At 30.9% G+C, this 22342-nt stretch overlaps 1 protein-coding gene across 1 annotated transcript in view; it reads left to right on the top strand.

The window, feature by feature from the left end:
* LOC129958690 (A disintegrin and metalloproteinase with thrombospondin motifs 9-like) overlaps positions 1-22342 on the top strand; it is a 241905-nt gene that overhangs the window by 41553 nt on the left and 178010 nt on the right. Inside the window, exon 2 of the mRNA XM_056071336.1 lies at positions 1146-1450. Coding sequence (XP_055927311.1) covers positions 1146-1450 — 305 coding nt within the window. The remainder of the gene's footprint in view (positions 1-1145; positions 1451-22342) is intronic.

Here is a 22342-nt window from a genome sequence, read left to right as displayed (position 1 = left end):
TCTGGGGGGATAGATACTCAACATTTAGCTGTGAAAAGTAAGAAAAATAAAATCATTTTCTTTGACGGTAATGACCGCAAATTGCAGTTAGTGGAGTGCAACAAAGGCATGAATGATATCTTTCGCGAAGTGCAAAATACAAATTGTAGGCGTATGTGGGCAAAAAGTCAGGTCTTTGCTCCGTATTTTTCTTGAGTTCTAGTCAAATCTTTTAACGGAATCTCCTCCTATACCCGGAATCTTTCGAGACAGAATAATTACTGTGGTTTAGCTTGCTCTTTTGAATCAGGATGAAGTATTTTGGCACAAGTGTAAATGATCCCTTTGTTTCTGTTCGTCTTGACGGCGCTTTTTCAAAGGCATCCGGAATTCTCAGAATACCTTAGACAAGGTTGACAATTCTTTCGGTACACAAAGTTTGAGGGTTTAATAACATTCTTTCCTTACAAATGGCAGTCAAAACAAAGGTTGAAAAGTCTAGTTTGTAGGCAATGGGCCAAATATTTTGTAAAAGTAATTTTTTTTCTCATGAGCTGTGAATTTATGTTATTCTTTCAACTGCTGAAAATTGATCACTTGTGGGAAAAAAAAATTATTTATTCTAGTTTATCATCAGATTAATCCTAGTGTAAAATATATTTACGAATTTTCATTAAGTTTCTGAATGAAAAAAGTGTTTGTTGATTCCTTTCTCTTTTAGAATTGAAATTGTTATACTTTTTGGAAAATGGATTCTTTTATGTTCTTTCAATTAGGGTTTATGGCGCAAGAACCAAATTTACGTAATACACCATTAATAATTTTTTAGATGAATACATAAATTGCCCAAAATAATGAAAACTTCTTGAGCTATGGGTCTATAGAACATTTGAACTTCTAAAACTGTACCAGTATTTCTTGGAACGGGTTTATTCCGTGTAGTTAGTTGCAGCTGTTATTTCACAATTCCCCTTATAAAAAGTTCGTACTATTTCTTGATTTGCTATTCTTGATTGCTATTATACTATTTATTGATAAATTGGTGTCACAGATATTTTCACTTAAGCCTTACGTCCTATCAAGTATTTTGAAAATGCATTCCCTATAAACCTAATAATTAAATTTTCGAATGCCGTTGTTTAAGTTTTGAAACATTATTTTTTCAGATCAGCCCGATGATATCCCCCGAATCACAGTGTATCCAGTACGCATTGACATGCATGGGGTTGCCTATCCTCATCACTTACAGTTTAGGAGAAAAGGCCAAGCAACATGGCATGGAAAAACGCGCTACAAATTCCAAGGCTACAATCGCACGTGGGTCATTGAATTGCAGCCATACCATCATCATATGAAATTTAACCAGACGAAGTTAGAAGTCCGAACTGTTGTCCAATCAGGATGCTACTATAAAGGTCGTGTGATTGGTGAAATAAAATCTTCAGTAAAAGTCAGCCTTTGTGAAGGAATGGTAAGTTTTTGATTCTGTAATATGCACTTTCTGCGAAATTCGATGTCCTCATTTTATGTAAAATGAAGACCAGAGTTTTGATGTCGAAAGACAAAAAAAGGGACAGGTTTGAAATCATCTGTTTTTTGAAAAATATTGAATGTGACATAAAAGAAATTCCAGTAGGAATTATCTACGCTGGATTCAATATCTTTCTTGGAAATTCTGGAAGAATTTGGTTTTCTGTTTCCCCAGGTGCTTGACAATTTAATATTCTGAATGATACTAAATACTTACTTTTATTCCATCATATCAGCATTTTTTATAATTGCATCGTTAAGATATATAATATATATAATACACTTAAACAAAGAATTGATTTTATCTTAAATTTAAAGTTTATAATAACAAAATTTTTATTGCAAACATAGTTTGTATAGATTAAATAATGAGTCACGAACAAAAATGAGTTGTAAATTAGTGCTAGTCTTCACAAATTTTCTGTTTCTTCCAATATAAATTAAAAAATATTAATATAAAATAGTATCTCGTATTAGATGCGTAACAAAAAAAGAATTTTTTTTTTTTTTTACATCAGTTCTCTATTTTTGTTTAACGATTCCTAGAATGTATTCAGATAGTCTGCTAAAAAAATACATGTGAATTTCTTATGTCCTGCAGTATAGAATTTTCATCTACGGCCTATTGAAATAATTATACATATGTGAGTGTAAGGATTCCCTATAGTGTTTAGGAAAACGTTTAGAGGTTTATTATAATTCCTTAAAATTAATGTGTTAAATATTATACAGCTTTTAAAATAATAATTATTTAACAAAAATGTGAAAATTGGAATTCCCCCTCCTTCAGATTAGGGAGTCAATCTCGGCACAGAAGTGCGAGCAATTAAACTATGTAAAATAAAATTCAAATATTGCGTGCATTACGTACAGTATAAATCCGAGATTTATGTAAAAAATGTATTTATAATAGTAATGATGAATTAATTTTACTAGAAAATGGATTGTAAATGCCAGTCAATGAAGTGCTCAGTTATTGTCCACTGAGAATTATTATACTATTAATTACTATGTAGTCCAAGTTTCTTTCGAAAATAAAAAGCATATCGATTGCTATGCTAAAAATGCAATAAACCAAAAAAAGTCTCACTTCGAAATCTATTTTCACTTTTTACTGAAAATTGAAGCAATATTTTGTAATTAGATATACTATGTGATTAAATCGGGGAAAAGATGGAATAGTTCTTGTCAAAAATTCTGAATCAGAAGTAATCGTTTTAAATTTAAATAAGTACTATTCTTCTGTATTCATTAAATTTTTCTAAAAAAATCTTAGAACCAATGAAAGGGAGGTGGTTTGTATAGATGTTTTTCACCAATTTCATTAGTAGGCTGCTTGCATTTAAATCTAAATAATTATTATATATTTAACTTTGCATATAACACTAAAGAAATTAGCTTGATCTCCCCGAAACTTTCTCGCAAACTCTCTAGTAGAAATGTTTTCCTCTGGCTCCCACATAAAATTATGACCCTTCGGCAATATCTAGAACACTACGCATGCTCAGATCTTTATTTTCAGAGTTCCGCGTAGGTGTTTCTTAGTATAAAAAAGAAAATTTTGGATGCTTTTTTTCCGAATGATTAAATGCAAAATTTTACCAGAACCACAATTTTAGAAACAAGATCACATACCAAATTTCACTTATATAACTCTTTGCGTTTTTGAGTTATCGCGCTTACATCTTGCGAAAGGCCAGACCAACAGATGGCCAACCCTTTTATAGATTAGGCTCAAAATTTGATGCCGATTTCTTAATGATAGATATATAGAAATGATTAGATATCTAAAAACTTTAAACTAAGATTATGCACCAAATTTCATTCATCTAGCTCAAAGCATTTTTGAGCGATTGTGTTCTCAGATAAACACAGATAGGCATAATAATTAATTAACGGACTAAGGGAGGATTGGAGATATTTCACAGATTTCGAATTTTAATGTTTTTGACAATTATTCCAATTTTTCTTTGTATACTTAGTATATAATAAAGTAAAAAATTATGCAGCATCCAAAATTCACAGACTGGAGCTATCCATTTCACGTCCAACATTAAAAAAAAAAGAGTTTGAACTCTAAAAGTTACAGTTATCTTTATTGAAAAGTATAGAATATTTATTTGCATTAAATTGTGGTTAAGACTTATAGCAAAACTAATAAATACTTTATAATTTCATCGGTTTGTTTTAAGTATATGCAAATCGGATGAATTAAAGTATATTATGCGTATTTATGAATCTCTTCAAATATACACCAATAAATTTTTTAACATTGTTTTTTCGCATAATTTTTTGGGAGTGTTTTAGCAGTGATTAGTCAGTGTTGTAATGATATGATTATATGGATTATACCTGTTTTTATGGTACCTATGTTTATCAACAAAATGATTCGTGACATAAAATCTTTTCCCTGGTTGTGATGAATTTAATTGCAAAATTTTTTCATCCCATTAGCAATTAAAATCAAGGTCATTTCTTGCATGGCGAAATAACCATACCGAAATGTTTAATGCTATTTTATTTCATGAAAGCTGTTTGGCCTGTTTATAATATATACTTGTCTCTAGAAAATTTAAAAAGATGTCCAAAAGAAACATTCGCGTTACGAAATAATTTCTCTATTTAATGCAAAAGAATCATTCATTGTGGACTTAAACTACCAAAAGAATAAGCGATTAAATACTTTTATTTTTGATTCATCATACAAAACTTTGGATGAGATCATATTATTACGCAAAGGATTAAAGAATGGCGTTTTTATTTCTCCCTAAGGCTTAGGTCTTCTATTTTTATCCATTTTTAAATAAGACTTTCTAAAATGTGCATCAGACTACGAAATTATATTAGTCTGTTTGCATCTTAATTATTTCTGTCATACAATTTTATTTCTATTATGACGCATGCATTTCTTATTTCAACCTACAATTTTCGTTGAATGTGAAATGCTTGAATTAAGGAAATTAAAAAATAATGAATAACTTGAAGAAATTTCCTCTGCAGATGTTGAAATTATTAATTCACTCTGGCATGAAATCTATCTTCACTCATATGTTTTGTCAGGTTATATGCAGTAAAAAAATAAGCATGGCAGATTTAAAAATTTTATTTATTTAAATTTGTCTTTTTCTACTATCTGCGTTAGCAGTGAGGCATTCTGCCATATTTCTTCGATTATTAATAATAATAATAATCTAAAAATTTTATTTTGCACTTAGATTTCGGAGCTAATTTTTTTCCAGTTAAGGAATTTCCATTTGCATGAGTTCCTTATCCATTACTTTCAAAATATTTGCTGCGTAAGACCTTAAAAATATTTTTCTCCTGTCTGTAAACTTTCTGAATTATATTTTCTGTGCTCATATTTTCAGAAAGTGTTTATCTTTCAGTGAGTGGTCTAGCGAAGGGATGTCGAAACCTAGTGAAAATATTTTTGCAATATTTTTTAATGTTTTTAAAGTGAAATAAATGAATAAGATAAAGAAATTATTTACCTTCGATCATCATTTCCCTTCGTTACACTATTGTTGTTGTTTTGAAATACTATTTTAACCTTTAATTGGGAATTTATTTTTGTACAATTTGTTCCACAATAAAATATTTCGTCATACTCGGTTAATAAAAGTTTATTATCGAAAACTGAAGTATTTGTATGTTTTTTTTTAATTTTCATCTCCTCTTCGTTCATTGATTTTATAAGTGGATAATCGAATTTTATAGCGAATTAATTTTATCTTACGATTCTATTTCTTATTACAGCACTTAACAACTTTTTATTATCTATTAATTTACATGTTTTTACCCCTGAAAGAAAGGAGATTCCTGAAAAACCAATTGATAAGTTCAAGAAATAATATTACGACATCGAGAATGTTCAGTACATTGATCTTTTCAGCTATAAATAATTATTTGTAAGCAATTTTCAGATAATTTACTACATCGTGATGTCATATTTTAATGCTAACTTTATTTGAAATGAAACCTGAAAGCGAATTTCCGTATTTTACTCGTGGAAAAAATTGCATACTTCAAAGGATGCAATTATATCTAAAGATTTTACAGTTCCGTGAATTTCCAAGTGCATTGCTCTCATTTTCCGAAGTCTTCCATACAAACTATCAGCTGCAGACTATTTTAATTACTTCGATTACAGTAGAAGTATCTTAACGGCTTGATGCCATTCTTCAATCAGAGTCGAATCAGATTCAAGTTGTAGTTTACTAAATGAGCGGATGACATCCTATTCGTCTTTATTCATATCAACGGCTCTGATTTAATTCGTCAGCCGGCCGCTTCCCCACACAGGTCTTTTGCATACGACGAGGCCAACGGCCTGTGGCCTGATGTCAGTCAAGATCTGGCCAAGAATCACATTTATGTCATAGGGACGTGGGGGCGTTGGCAATAACAGACAGCCCCAAGGTCACAAGGTCATCGCCGTCCAGACATCTTAACTTTTTCGAGTGAATCCCTTTTCGCTTCTATTTCCTTTTCTACGCGTCCTGTAGAATACGGCTGTAAAATTAAAGTAGGAGGAGTTTTCTAAACTTTCGTTTCAAGATTTATTACAAGCTTGTTTACTTTTCCTTTGTTGTTTTAATCATATCATTTTTTTAAAAAACAATTCAGAGGTTTGATTTTTATTAAAAGAGACAGATGGTTTTATATTTTACTTTTGCTATTATTACTCACTTTTCAAATGGGCAATGTCCTTTTTAATTTAATTTTCCCATTCGCTGAATGTTCATTGTTTATAACCATTTTTTATTTAAAGCTTTTTGAAAGTATTTCTGCATAGGTTTCTTATTTGCCTAATCCCACCGGAAGTTTTAAATCAAAAATGAAATGTGTTTTTCTTCCGTACTAACGAAGTCTATCGTAGGCTTCCTTTAACGTTTTTCGTTTGCCATATTTCCTTTCGTATTTATTTTTAAACTTAAAATAATACATTACTCTTCAGCAGTTTTTTCAATTATTATTTGTATCTTTTATCAAAACCATATTTTTAGGTAAGCAAAAGTATTATTTTTTAAAAATTATTTTTTTAATATTAACGTACTAAAGCACCTCTTTCGAAAGGAAATCGAATATTTATTCTTCCTTGGATTCCTTTTTCGTTATTTGCTGTGTTCTGTTTTTAATTTGAATCTTCAGCTTTCTTCTTCAATTTATTCAGGCATGTTCCTAGGCAATGATTTTAAACAAGGTATGATTTTATGGCTGACGGAAGATCGCTTTAAATAACTCGTTATTACAATAGTCCAAGGATATTTTACAATATTGTAGGGACGTAAATATTGTTCGTAGAGTTATTGAATACTATATAATATTACATAAAATCGAATAATATTGTAATGTCAAAAAAATATTGTACAATATCCTGCTACATGTTTGTATTTTGGCTTATCATCGTATTTTGTTAAATAATTCACAAGCGTACCATAAATGATAATCCAAATTAAATGTAATACTAAATCTTATTTAGGAATGGGACGCTCTTCATATCCTTTTCCTCTACTAATGACTGCTGCAGTACTGAATTCAGATATATAAATTTTAACATCCCTTTTGTGTTTATTCGATCCTGAGCTTCGAAAAGCATATCTTACAAGTCAGTCGACTTTTTAAAGAAAGAAAAAGTGTGTTTGTGTTGGGTAATCGTCAACTGAACTTCTTTTGCCAATTCTCAAATTAGCTTAAGAATAAACACATGCGATTACTATTTGTTTGACTTTTCAAACTTTAGTAATTTATAATAACTTCGAGTATTTATAAAAAGAATCAAGCAAAAAGTGAAAATAATGTTGCTGGCCATATATATTGAAGGATATATCTATTAAATATATATACATTTAATAGATATATCAGTATTATTAGAAATTCTTTCGAACGATTCTACAGTTTATTGGGGAAGTATATTCACATTGAAAAATACTGAATAATTTTAGAAAAATGTAAAAATCTTCAATGAATTTCGCATGAAGAAATTTGAGAAAAAGGACCATCGTAGTATTTTGGATAGTTTGAAAATTATATGAAACTTTAATATAATGTTAATATGGCTAAACTATTATAATTTAGTTTTAAAAAAGTATCGCAATATGCTGGTGTTAAGAATAACTTCCGAAACTCCTTACTATTGACTTCGAGCCTCGTTCTTTCAGTTCTTGTTGATGGAATTCACAAAACAAAACATCAAAATAAAATTATTATGATAAATCTTATGAATCGGATAATATCTGTTCAGCTGAAGAAGTTTCTAATTATTATTCATAAGATTTAAATTAGATTCGATTATAATTTCACAGCTTGAATATCACAACAGTTGCAGGCATAGTTTTCTTCTTTCTCGTTGAAAGATATTTACAACAAAGATTAATTTTAATAGACCACATATGAAACGTTAAATCGGGATGCTTTTCTGTATCAAATGAATCTAGAAACAGCTGCTCGTCTGATTTCTGAAAATTCACCTGCAAAGCGAAGGAATGGGTTGAAAAGCAAATTGGAAAGTGACAAATGTCAGCTAATTTATTTTATGACAGGGGCGGAATTAAAAGAAGATGAAGAGTTCACGTAAGATCGAGGGCTGGGAAAATCCCACATCTGACGATGACATACGGTGATAAAACAGAGTTTTCTCGTGTTGGCGTTTTTATCAATCTTGCGGATCAAATTCTCAAGGTGGCATTTTTGCTGGAGGCACGAGGGAGAGATTAGCATCACTTGAAGTGAGAATAGATGCCAGGACTAGATCTCTTTATCCTCAAACGATGAACAGTTTTGGGGAGTTAAATGTTTGGGGGTATTCACCCCCCTCCCTTCAGTGTTCTTCTCTTGAAAAACGCCGGCGATATAAAATAGCAACCTTCCCAAAAGTTGATCTGGAGATTATGATATTTTTTAAGTGAGCGTGCACAATTTTAGTCTATTCGCGTGAACTTTCCCCTATGCTGGAAGGTCGCTGGAGTAAAATAAATCTTTCAAAAAGGTCGCTTATTGAATGAAATACAAGGACTTAATGTATATTTATACGTATGTTTGTTCAGGATTTTTTTTATCTATGAGAATACATTCTAAGGGACTTGTCATGCTTTGCTTAGAAAATATAAACTTGGATTTTGCTTGCATCACAGAAATGAGAAGTTGTTGTAGCACACAATCATAATATTATCTTAATGGAATACTAATAGTCTAGCATTAAAGTGCAATGTAAGTTACATTCCCTAGTTACCTTAACTTGCTATCAGTTGCCCAGTAAGTTAAATTACACCACAGAATTATATAGAAAAGAGTGGCTTTTAGAACTTAATCAGGTCTCATTTTTCAACTAGCGCAATACAAGAATTATATTTATTATTAACATGGAAGGGTCGTTTGAAAATGCTGTTATCGCTACCAAATTTATGCCATATAATAAGAAACATCTTTTGAATCTAATGATATTTCTAATGCATCAGTTTTAAAGAAAAGTAAATCTTCCAGATGTTTCAGAGTAAGTGTAAGTGCACTGGGCAGTTGACGTAACTCGTGTAATAGTGGCAAATTGAGAAGATAGCTTTTTATATTCTGCGTTTGGTTCTGACCAAAAAATAAAATGTAATAGAAATTTTGTTTTTTAACGCATTTCTTAAGCATATGCACCTTCTTAAATCAATCATAATAGAAGGTTTTGTACATAGATTACTTTTTGACGTTGCTATTATATATATATATATATATATATATATATATATATATATTTTACTTGGTCCCCAAAAAAGTTAATTTAAAAAGTCACCAGGCAAAGGGAAAATTTTACTTCCTAAGCTGAAAAATCAAGCTCGTGTGCCATTATAATAATTAATAATTTATACAGCTTTATTATTTTGAATAAAATTATCTATATCGTATACAAATCTTGATTAAATTTTTAATTTACAGATGCTCTAAAAATTCGTAAGTGCTTAACCTCTTTTCTCTTAACCTCAAATCAATTTCTAATATCCATTTATTACGAGTTTCAAAGCCTTACCTTATTTGTATTGTGACCTCATATAGAAGCCAATTGCTGCAAGTACAATTTTTGATGATGACATTAATAAAACAACGTCCCAGGGCGTATGTGTGCCGTGAATAGAATTCCATTTTGGCCTCATTTGGACACTCGTGTCTTGTTGCCCCCTCCCTTCTAAGCAACTTCTAATTTCGATCGAGATAAAAATAACACACCTCATATTGTATCAATATATTGCTCCTAGACCTGAAAAGGAGAGCTTGTCGCACATTTTTACCACGCTGAACTCATTATGACCTCACTCGAGACAGATTTTTATTTGTATTTTTACTTTCTAGAGCAGTTTTCGCCCTCCAACGATTTTTTGCTCCCCTTCCTGCCTACGTATTTCTTTCTATCCTAATTTTTCTACCTTTTTTTTTTTTTTTTCTGTTCCCTCTCCCCCTCTATTGAAGTGTCACCGGTCAGCGAAGCATCGAAGGTGACGTTTCCTTCTCGAAGAACGGAATTTCAGCCCTTTAAACTTCCTTTCATCCATGAAGAAAAAAGAGAAAATAATATCCCATCCGACTTCAAGAGAAGTCAAATATCTTGAGGCTGATTGCATAGCATTTTGGAGTAGCGTAGCAATTTTTTTTACCTTTTTGTCCTGCTCATTTTTTTTCGATGAAAGAATCCCAAATTAAATCGGGTTTAACGGTTGAAAAAATCCATCAATATGAATGTCGAATGTTGATAAATATTTGAATTCTAGATCTATTTGTTTATGTATTTTATTCGACAGGTGTTTATTTTTTGATAGTATTTGCAAAGTGGGATCTTTGATAAATATTTCGACATTTTTTTTTATTCTTGCTTTTCAAGTTAACTTTAAAAATAATTAACTATTCGATGAAATTAAAATGAGTTCAAAAACAAAATTTTGTTTTGTTGTACGAAAAAAAAAATTACAGGTACCATTATCCTTTAGCAGCATTTTTTTTTATTTAGCATTCTTTAAGATGTTTGATGAATATTTATAAATTTCATTGCGTTTTTTTTTTCTAATTTTTACTTCCTTATATATGAAATATAAAGAAATTATTGCTATCCTCAAACACAAAATTTTGACGAATCTCCATGTTTTAGACCTTTTGAAGTGCAAAAACACATTTTTGGAATTATGAACATGTTAATTCAAAAACACTTTGAGCTAAACGCATGAAATCTGGTACATCGAACCTAGACCAAATTTGTAGATTTTGAACGAAATCCTTTCGGAGGAAATCTGTCTTGGCTGCTGTTCGAATACAAGTGAACTCAGTAGCTACAAAACGAAAAGAGCTAGATATATAACATTTAGTACACAGCTTTAACATTTTAAATGTAAATTCTTATCGAATTCGGAATCAGTTCCGCCAAAGAGTTGGCAGTCTATCCGCCTGCACTTTTGCATGCATGTTCTTTCATAAATGCGCATGACTTAAATCATTGAAATTCGGTTTGTGATCTTGTGACTACAATTGTAGTTTCATGTCACATTTTGGTTACAATCGATTGGAAAAAAAGCCTCGAAAATACATTCACACGATACATTCAATAAAAATGCTAGATTCACGCCAAAAATCTATGTTCTCTGATTGTCCTTCGGCAATGCCATGAAAAAACATTTGCGTCCTGACGCACGGTCCTTAGTTTTACTCGAGGAGGGGGGGGGGAATAAAACCTGATTGGAGAATATGCGAGAAAGTTGCGATGAGACCACTTCCGCTGGTTTTAACTGTACGAAAAATTTTAATGAATTTAAATATATTGCAGATATGCAGTTTTTCATCCATTGCATATTCCCACAATTCAGAAGTTCCCCCAATTTTTCATCAGGGGCGTTTTCTTTCTACATTTACTTCATTAGGATTTTAGATGAGTACTGAGAACTCTTTCTTTCATTTTTTTAGTTGTTTTTTTTTTAAGTCAGCTATCCGAAAAATTTGAATTTAAATATCACGTTGGATGAATATTTTCGCAAGCATTCAATCGGCTACTTGTGTCATGCTATTTGAAGGCTACAATCTACATTTGTATTCCGAGTATCATGAAGTTACTTTTTTTTATACGTTCTTCTATTCTGAATCCACAAGTGTTCATTAAAAATAAATCTCAATGATTTTTTTTTTCCATCTAGAGATTTATATCTCAAAGTCCTTGGAAAAAATAACATAGTTATGTAAAATGTACCTGGTTTATTTAAAATTTCTAGATTAAAAGGAATTGGAGATTTTTATGAACACATTTTCATTTTGCTTTACTTCTTTTGGTCCATTTCTTTTATCCTTTATGAAGGATCAAACGATCGAAAGTAAAATGAGTTTTTCATTTATTTTATATTTTTGTAATACTTTGACAAAATCGTGCATTTATTTTCCTACATAGTTAACGAGACCAAGATAGCGTTAGCCAGCAAGAATTGACACTGAATTCTTCATTTTACCGGCTTCTTGGATGTGTCAACACTTCTTTAGTCTTATAACCTTGGTGAACCATAACTGAATCAGTCGAATTGTACGTCGAAAAATTAGATCCAGAAAAACAGTTTATTTACTTCAGTTTGAATTTAAACAACATTCGGAAACTCTTTGAGGGAAACAAGTTTCTTTGCTAACGTATTAGGTTCTTTTAAATTGCATGCACGTATTTCTCTCTGTTATTTTGAGGTATTCCCGTGAAAACAAAACGCAAACAATTTGGGTATTCCTATCACTTCATTTAAATTGCAGTTTTCGGCTATAATTTTCAAACGTTTTATTGTTTCCACAGGAACACATTATCATCGGTTTCTTCAAAGAAAGTGTTTTGTAATAGTCTTTTTCAGTATCGCCGGAGAACCAATTTGCCTTTCGTATCAGCCTAGCCGAAATTCGAAATAATTTAAGCTTAAAAATAATCTAAGACAGTTTAACAGCAATGATTTGAATGTCCAATTGAAGCAGATTTTAATCCCTTTGAGAAAAAAAGTTAATAGGAAAATATTAAAATGAGTTAAATATAAAAAAAAAAAATATATTCTAGCTTGCGCTTTGACTCCAGCAAAAAAACAAAAAAAAATTACCTCATTCGAAAACTGTACATGCGATCTAATTTTATATCTTATTCCAATCTATATTCAATCCAGAAACTAAATATTAGAAGCTTTCTTTCTAAATTTAAGAACACGGTTCATGTCCATATGTTTCGGCCTAGTTCATCCTGGACATACAGCATTATTATATTGCATATCATATATAATGATATTGTTGGAAAATGCGCTGCATAAATTAATGATATTGAAGAGCGTTCCCAAAATTCTGCAATGTATTATCGATCGATTTTTTTTTCTTATTTCATTTACAGTAAAACATTCTCTGAAATCCAAACTCTTACAGATGTGATACGAAAAAATAAAGTGATTGCAAAATGTAGAATTTTTTTCCCTATCTCATAAAAAAACTTATAGCAATTACCGGGGATCGATAACACTGACTTTATTGCCAATTATATCCCAGTAAGTTTGGGATAGTTTTGTAATTCTAATTTTGAATATGACATTGTTTTTGTAAATTTGGCTCAAATTTCCGAGGAAAAATGAAAATAAAATTTCAATAGTCATATGCACTGAAATGCCGAATCTGAGTGAAATTACTTTGTAAATTACTTCAAATGTAAATTAATAATAAAATTAAATCGACAGAATAATCTATATAATTAAAGAGATAAATCAGTAACGAAATTACATAAAATCTTTGTTAAATGTAAGCCAAGAAATAAAATTTAAAGCCAGATTTACGAATTAAATAATTACATTTTAATAAATCAAAATTCATTGCATTTGTTATGTTAAAAAATACATGTCGCATTAAGTTCAATAACTGAAACTAAATTAAATAAGTGGTTTCAATTGATTTATGGAAAAGCTTTTCTTACATGATTTCCCATTATATATAGTAAAAGTTTTGCAATCTTATGATTTCTTTTTATGAACAATGGAAGATGCGCCTTCTCATATGATTTCCTTTTATGTGCAGAAGAAGATTTGCGTTGGAGGTTCCAGCAGTAATCTTCTATCATAAATGTGTCTTACCTGCCTTGATATCTTTGTTCCATTCTTGGATATCTTATTGGAACCTTTTTCCTTCCTTCTTGGTAAAATGACCTAGGTTGTTTGGAAATTTGATTTAGTGACTCTGTAAAAATTGCGCCCTTCTGCTCATATTAGTTCTTAATTTTTCGCAACTTTTAAACATATTTTTCCCGAATTTTTCATAGTTTTAATTTGGGGTTATTCAAAAAATTTTTAGTAAGTATTAGTAAGTAACTTGATATTTTTGTGACATTACTTTAATAAAATGAACTATGACCGAGACTCACTGTCATTATGAGTGCTGAAAATTTGGAATCTGTATCGAGTTTACGAATTTGAGGGTGATCAAAAATCTCTGCCTGTAGCTTATTATCACTTAATCCAAGAAACGTTTCAGAAATGTATTGAAAGCAGTCTTCATTTTTATTGAATGCCACAACGAATTTTTTCAGTATAAGTTTCATATGAAATAGTGGAAGAATTAAATAATTTTTAACATAATAATATTCACTGTATCTACAATTGCACTTCTTTTAAACGTCCTTCCTCATCGTTCCTGCGATCTTTGAGTGCTAATCACACCTCACAAGTAAATGGAATAAGAATACTTAGCATATCCACTTTGTTGTCCAAGTAGGAAGTTGGTCATTAACTCAATACCTGAGAGTAGAGCTTCTACAAGACCTTTCTGACTTTTTGAAGTTTTATCGATTAGGCAGCTGACAGCGAAAGACAACGATTGCCGTCTTGTAATAATATATATTTCGTATTTCTATTCGAACTGTTTATACAATGCCTCTTAGTTTATATTCTATTCCTGTATGAGAAAGATGAGAAATATTATTACTATACTGGAAGATGTGCCTGTCTAGACTAGGTGTCATCCTGTTAACAATATTCCATATATTCACAGATAAACTAACGAAAGCTGTGATACAAAATGCCATGCACATTTGCAGTGCTCTTAAGTGAATAAAAAATTATTATTTGCTGCACACTTTGGATGTAAAATATTTAGCAACGTTAGAAGTTTTGTTTCCTTACAATGGTATTTTCTTTATCCATAATGTTCACAAAATTCTTAAATCAAAACTACTCACTAAAATCGGATTGAAACAAATAGTTATCGAGCAACAGAAAAAAGAAACACCATGCCGAATACAAAATATAGAAAAAAAATGACGAAAAAATATTAGTAATAACCTTCAATTTGGCCTGTGAAGGGAGAGTATTAAAAAATAAACAGGAATATTATTTATTCTTGCTTAAGTTTATTTGATCGATAAATCATTCACTTTAAACATAAGAAAACAGAAGATGGAATATGCGATCCAACAGTAACACAGAAAAAAGGATCGGGAATATTTTTAAATTCTGCCCAGCATTACTGATGGCTGTGGACGATTATATATACTGCTACGAATGTTCTATCTTGATTAAAGTATGGAAGAATTTTTCTTTTCCCAGTTCTGTAAACTGATATTTTGATACCAGGCTTTAAGTATCCGCCCCCTTAATCTAGAGGGGAAAGGCTCTGAACTTTGCTTTATCAGCCTAGTTCTCGCAACAAAGTACTGAATTTTTCCTCTAGAAAATTGTTGTGGTCTTGACAATCTTTCCTCATATTCACTTCCAATATTAATTTCAGAATTAGTATCTTCTTTGGATAAAGGAATATGGAGTAGTGACGCGAACGCTTGTATAGAAATTAATGGTGTAGGGAAGAGAAATAGGTTATTGAATATCCCCATGTGTTTCGCAGGTCGTCTTTCTGATTCTAAAACAAGGTATTCAAGGCACTTTCCTTGAAACGATTAAAACCTTTTAAATTCGTTAAGCGGAAATAAGTTATATTGGTAGGTAACATGTTCCCTGCGCACTAAAGGCATACCAAACAGCAAACTTGTCCTTTGTCCTTTTTCCCATTGTCCTGCTCGTAATGTTGTTTTCGCATACACAGTTGAAATGTTCAGAATATCATTATTTAAAAAACTTCAGTCTATTCAACAGAAGTAACAATAATCTTCAGCTTCAAGATACTCGGAAACTCCTTAGCGGCTGATTTTTACTGACCCTTATCATAGTTAAATATCATATTAAAAAATCATCATTATTCTTGTAGTGATTTTGTATATAAAAATTCTTAACGCTATTCGAACACATGGATTTAAAATAGAAACTAAACTCAAGATTTGCTTATTCTCTCATCAGTATGCCATGGAAGTTTGAAAAGCGAGTGATGACTCAGATACCCTTCTTATCATGTAACAACAGTTCAAAATTACTCAATCTTTCCCAAAAAAAAGTGCTCGCGTATCATCAAATGGGATTTCTATTTGCTTATGCTCGAGATTTTCTTTCCAAAGGACGTCAACCACAATGAAGAACTCGGGACTTGGCAACTGTCTAGTCGTGAATTAAGGCTGAAGGGGAATGCGGGCAACATTATTATAAAAATGTTATTAGCTTAATTGCTAAAAAAATAAATTTTAAAAAATACTAATTCTTTGAATTATAAAATACCAGGATAATATTTACACTTTGTCAGATATAATTGGTCACAATCCTATCTCTTTCATTACGTTCACAATAGTTATTACATTATTTATGAATATGAACCTTTTACTTAAAATATTTTGTACAAACGCAAAAGTGGTGTATTCATGAGTCGTAATAAATAAATAAATAATAGAAATATATGCATTTTCACAAGTTATTAAAATAAAAAGTCGATTTAATATAAATCATAAATCTATTTTTAAGTTTAAAACGTGTTGAAATGTGAAATTAAATTGCAGAACTGCAAATGAAATGAAATTAATTGTAATTGAATTAATTAATTGCGCAAGAGTTCATAATGTGCACAGCCTACGGACGCAAAGTGCTTAAATTGATTGATTGTGCAGGTCTCTCTTTATTACTATCAGTCTGTCTCTCCTTTGTTACAATCTAACTGATGTAAAAACATATTTTTTCTTTCGTTGTTAGATGCAATTATTCTTTTTTTACTATTGTTGTAAAATACTTTTATGTCAAAATAGGGATGTTTAATATCTGCGGTTTCATGTAAAAAGATTAAACTTATCATTAAATTTTAAATAAACACAAATGCGAATCCCGCCCTGAATATTAAATAAAGAAAGATTAGGTTTGATTAACCTCAAACATTCACCTTCCACCGGGTCCACATAAAAATAAATTTCCCAGGAGATGATAGCTTTCATTGCAAAATTCCCTCTTCCGATGCAAATGACATCATTCGGAACATCATAAAAGTCTTATCTGATGGGGAGTACCGATAATACCATGAAACTGATATCATGGGCTCTTCGTACTGTTTCCTTAATTGGAAGGTCGATAATAAAATGTTATGCATCTAATCATTCACAATCTTTTGTTCTTCACTTGGTGACAAAGCTGCAAAATAAAGCAGATCTTCCATGGTTGTCAACTGATTCAATTTATATGTAACGACCGGAAATTTTCTACAGTCCCGCTTTCAATGACCTGCATGTGACACATCTCTATGTTTTTTCGCTTTTTGATTTAGTTTTCTTTTTATCACAAAAGAAGTCGAGAAGAATAAAAATAGCTTATATAATGTATAAAATGGACGATTCATGCTTTCTCATATATTAGAGTGCCGCTCACATTCGTTTATTCAACCTCTTGTTCTGTTCCCCTACATTAAATTACGCGGGAAACTCCGTAAGGAGAAAAAGAAGTTTTCCGACGTCATAAACTAACAACTAAAGAAAGCGAAATGGGTAGACGAGACTTGCTTATTTTTTTATTAGAAAAACGTGGCTGTGCGCTTAAGTTTAGAATTCGTACGAGCCATTTTTTCCCCTTCTTTTTTTTTCTTCTTTTTTTTTTTTTTTGTTCCCATCTAAGCGATCGAGAAAAGGTTTAAGATGATGCTACTTAGTTTCAGTTTCTTATTCCTGTTTTTTACAGTGTTTACTTCCAAATCGCACACTTAGAGGCAACGAAAGGGGAACAGTTTTAGACATGAGAGGAGTGACATTAGTGGAAATGCTTTTGACGATTCTCTTTTTTTTTTAATTTTCTTAATTACTTCATCTAAATTCACATTTTTTAAAAATGGTGCTAAATGTGATCATCTGCGTATGCCATTGTTTAAAACACATAAAAATGCAAATCGTCCAAAATGTCTCTTTAGAATTTTAAGATTTTATTAAAGAAGTGAATGTGCAAATCTAAGGAAATTATTAAAAAATAGGAGATAAATATTCAAGTTTTTCCCCATCTTCCATTAGTTAAATGAAGAGCCTCAAGACAATGCTTGAATTCATTAATATTTTCTCTATAGCAGAGGTTTCCATACTGTGGGTTGTGATGAGATATTTAATATACATATATATATACACATTTTTATCTGCACTAAAGATTTTTTCCCACAAAACTACTTTCGGAAAGGTTATTTTCTGTTCATTTCTGCTTAAATTCATTGCACCGAAGATGAAGTAGGTCGCAACGTTTAAAAATTTGGAAACTTCTGCTCTATAGCATAGCGTCATCAATAGTTGATGATAGCACTAATCTTCGATACGATATCTTAGCATAATATCGACTACAAAAAGAAGTATTAAGGTCTGATATCGGGTAAATAAGGCAACTTGGTGCCTGTAAGATTTTCACTATATAAATGTTCAATCACAAGTTTTTTTTATTGAACCTGGCGCACTATTGAACATGGAAGTTTTATCCAATATTGTCACAGTCTTCGTAAAAATTTTTTTTGTACCAACACCAGTTGACAAATGTGACGAGAGAAGTTTTTCATATTCCGCTGAGTGAACGTTTTTGCAAGGACAAAGTTTCACTTGATGATATTATGAAGAATATAAAGAAATGGTTTTAAAATAATGGTAGATCGTAAGTTGTTCCATCAGAAGGAATAAAAAATAAAAATTTAAAGCCTGAAATGAGTGAACGTCCGATTTTGTTTCAACAATCCACATTGTATCTTTTCTTAAAAAAACAATTTTCCGAGAAAAGTTAGCGCTGCTGTGACGTGGTGTGGTAAGGGGGGTGCCAGCTCAGGTGTCGTCCTCGTCATCTGACCGAGATTCAAAATTACGAGGTCCGTCCCAAAATAGCCCTAGTGTTGCTTTAAACGGGACTTAATATAACTAAACTAAACTTACCGAGAAAAATTAGCTTAAAAGAAGTCTCAATTTTTAAAGTTTATTCGACAATTGTTGTTACATTAATAAGGTACCCGAAATAAATAAATACTATGTAGTCACAAACTTGGATAATGGCTGATTACATTGAGACATAATTAAACATAATTAACATGTCTCATCAATTACTTTTTAGTAGGTTTTTTTAACTGTTGGAAGATTTTATAGATACCCTGTATACAGTGTCGCGAGATTACGTATCTAGACAACTCCGTGATAAAAATTTCATAACATTAATACATTAATCGAGATATTGAAAGGAGGAAGGGAGTCTTCAAGAGAAGGATTAAACTGAGGCAAATAGTGGAAATCCTTATGGGAAAAAGAAATCCTTATTGTCTCGCTTTATTCGGGAAGTGGAAATCCTTATTGTCTCGTTTTATTCGGGACGTCTAGTCATTTGACGCTGACGATAATACGAGTTTACACATAACATAAATCAATATTTATATGTATTATGATGAAGAGGATGCCTTGATGTGTTAAATTAGGGTTCACATGTATTTTGATAGTAAAATTTGGAACGATTGACTATTAATCTTTTTAAACATTTTTAATATAACATTTTTTTTTTTTTTTTTTTTTTTTTTTTTTTGCTAAATACCTTATCTTCTTTGGAATTATTAGAAAATACAGACATTTTGTTTCAAACGGAGGAAAAAAAATCAAAAATCGGGATTTCCTCGGCTAATTGAGGATGCCTGGTCACTTTATGGTAAAGAATTATACATCTGCAAGAAAGCATTAGCTACGTACTTATCAACAGAAACAATTATTATAGAGAAGTCAACTATCCTTCATTTACTGTGAACATCAAATTATTGAATTTTTAGTATTTAAATTTGCAATGTAATGAAATTATTAAGTCATTTAAAATGCAAAAACCATTTGGAAATGTTTTACTGTCTCATGTGCCATTTATGTTTTTATAGGGATTCAAATATAATTCGATGTCCCAAATCGGATGTATCATCTAATTAGTAGATTAAATTAAGTTGTTGATCAAGGATTTAAAGAAAGTCGTCATATGTTAATTTGTAATAGTTTCACTTGAAAATGAACTTCAACATTTAAGAAAGACGATTATCCGTTCTCTACCAGAACAAACCTTTACACCACACCAATACCAAAGCACCAATCAGTAAGTGTTAAATCCATTTTACTGGTAGGTACATTTACTCGCTCAGATTTCGAAAATCTGAATTTGCTCTGAAGCAAAGCTTTACCTCTTCTTTTATATTTGCAACCATTGAATCGGCTAATTTGTGGTGTCAATATATTTTTTTTTATCTTGCAATTGGCTTATATAAAGTCCAGAAAAGCAATTTGCTTTTTAATCACTATTATGATGCAATATTAGAATGTGATTTAAAGAAATCAAACATTCGTTAGTAATTATATGTTAAGCTTTCAAACACGCAACCACCTATAATAATCATAAACGAATCAATCATGATTATTGCCGAACTTAAACTACTATTACGAATTACTTTTGACTAATTAATCCTTTGATATAAAATATTCCTAATTAATTAGCATATTTTATTTTGTGAATGTTCCTTATAAATATCTATTGGATACTTCATACTGTTAAAAGTTCAGCAACATTTTTTAAGAACTTTTGCAGTGTAAATTTATTGTTGTGAATAAATAACTGAGTTTTGAAACTTGAATTTTATGATTGAATTTTTGAGATACAGCTGCCATTATAATAAAAATGATTTTGAGAGAAAGACGTTTAAATTTCTGAGAAATATAAGTTACTTTCCAATCTTATATTAAAATTTATAAATTTATTTTTACAAAACATATATTCATCTATTCTAGCTCTTAAAAGGTTTAATGAGTTATTAGTTTCTAATAAGCAGTTTGTGTGTTTTTCGCTGAAAAGTTGTTAAGTGAATTTTGTTTTAGTATTACAGGTATTTGACTCTGAATGCAGAAGTTTAAAGATTCTATTGAAAGATGTGAAATATGCAGACGATAAGAAACAAAATCTACTGGCAAATTTTAGCATTTCCGACAAAGAACTTTTCTTGAGAATCGTCTTAAAAAGAGTAGAAATAATGAGAAGAAATTCCTTTACTTTCTTTTCTTTCTTTCTTTTTTTTTTTAAATATATGCATTTTCCGAATTTTTCATTATACTCTTATGGTTTTCTTTTATTTACTGGGAATTATTAATGAGAATATATACATGCAGATATTTTGATGCAGAAAATTATGCTAATCAATAAAAATTCTATTAAAAAAAGTAAAGTATTTCATGGGAAAATCCGAAGATAATCTTTGGACCTATCTAGATTAACGAAATAAAAAGGCCGCATTGGGCTGATGGTAATGTATCGACTCAAGAGCTAGAGGATTCTTATTTCGAGACCCGATTCAGCTAAAAGATTCGCCGTATATCTGGTGCCCATTTAATCCATCATAGACCAAACTTCTCCCATTGATTGGGAGGAGTCCGCTTCAGGTGTGCCACCCTCATCATCTGACCACGGTAGAAAAATTGTAAAACCCAACCCCAAACGGCTTTTTTATTGTTTAAAACAAGATATTAATATAATTAAAGAAACAATGAAATAATCGGCCTTTTTATTGTTTAAAACGAGATATTAATATAATTAAAGAAACAATGAAATAATAAATGGTAGTCATAAAATTACGCTGATTACAATATTACAAGTAGCATTTGAAATGTAAAATAAATCGAAACATCGCAAGTTATTACAGGCAAAAACCACAGACATATTTGCAAAGAAAGTGACAGTCACAAAGATATCCGAAAGTTCTTAAAACGTCCTTCTGGCGAAATTGTCATTGCAATGTAGTATTACAAGAACTGCTTAATAACTTCATTCGATTTGCATTACAAATTGTTGGGCAAAAACACTTAGAATTCGCAACATATACTTATGCAAAGACTTCTTAGTATTCAATAAGTCTAGTTATGTTCGAAAATGGGTCTATATCTCGGAGCGATGAAGGATTCCAATCTGGAATGTTAAGTCATGTCGACTGGGTGTTAATGTCGAACTAACCTACACCCTTTAGGTACATTTGTGTAAGTGTGGGTGAGACTGATTTGATAAGTGATTAGCTGTCAAGGGAAAAGAAATTATTTACCCGAAGTTCTGTCAATGACAGCTCAAGATTTATGCTTCAATGATTTCGATTCTGCCTAGAATTTTTAGTTACAAAATATATTCAGTCATCAAAGGTGGGTGTTTTCTGAACTCTTGAGGACTTGATCTCCATGACATATTAGAAGACTGTAATTATCCTACAGTATGACATAGAGGATGCCGCTGGGCGAGTGAGAAAACATTCTGGGTCGTTATCTCGGTGACCAGATATTCTTGGAAAAAAATAAAGGCCACAGATTGAAACTTTGTCTTTCCGATTAAAAAGTACAATTTTTATTCGCTTTAATAAAATTTAGGTTTAATGCGCGCAATTCATTTCAAGCTTTAAATTTTTATCTTCAGTTCTTTCTGATGGTACATCTTATGATTTACCATTACTTTAATACCATTTT

Source organism: Argiope bruennichi, chromosome X1 (genome assembly GCF_947563725.1).
Source record: "Argiope bruennichi chromosome X1, qqArgBrue1.1, whole genome shotgun sequence".
NCBI lineage: Eukaryota > Metazoa > Arthropoda > Arachnida > Araneae > Araneidae > Argiope > Argiope bruennichi.
This window is presented reverse-complemented; position numbering and strand designations above follow the sequence as displayed.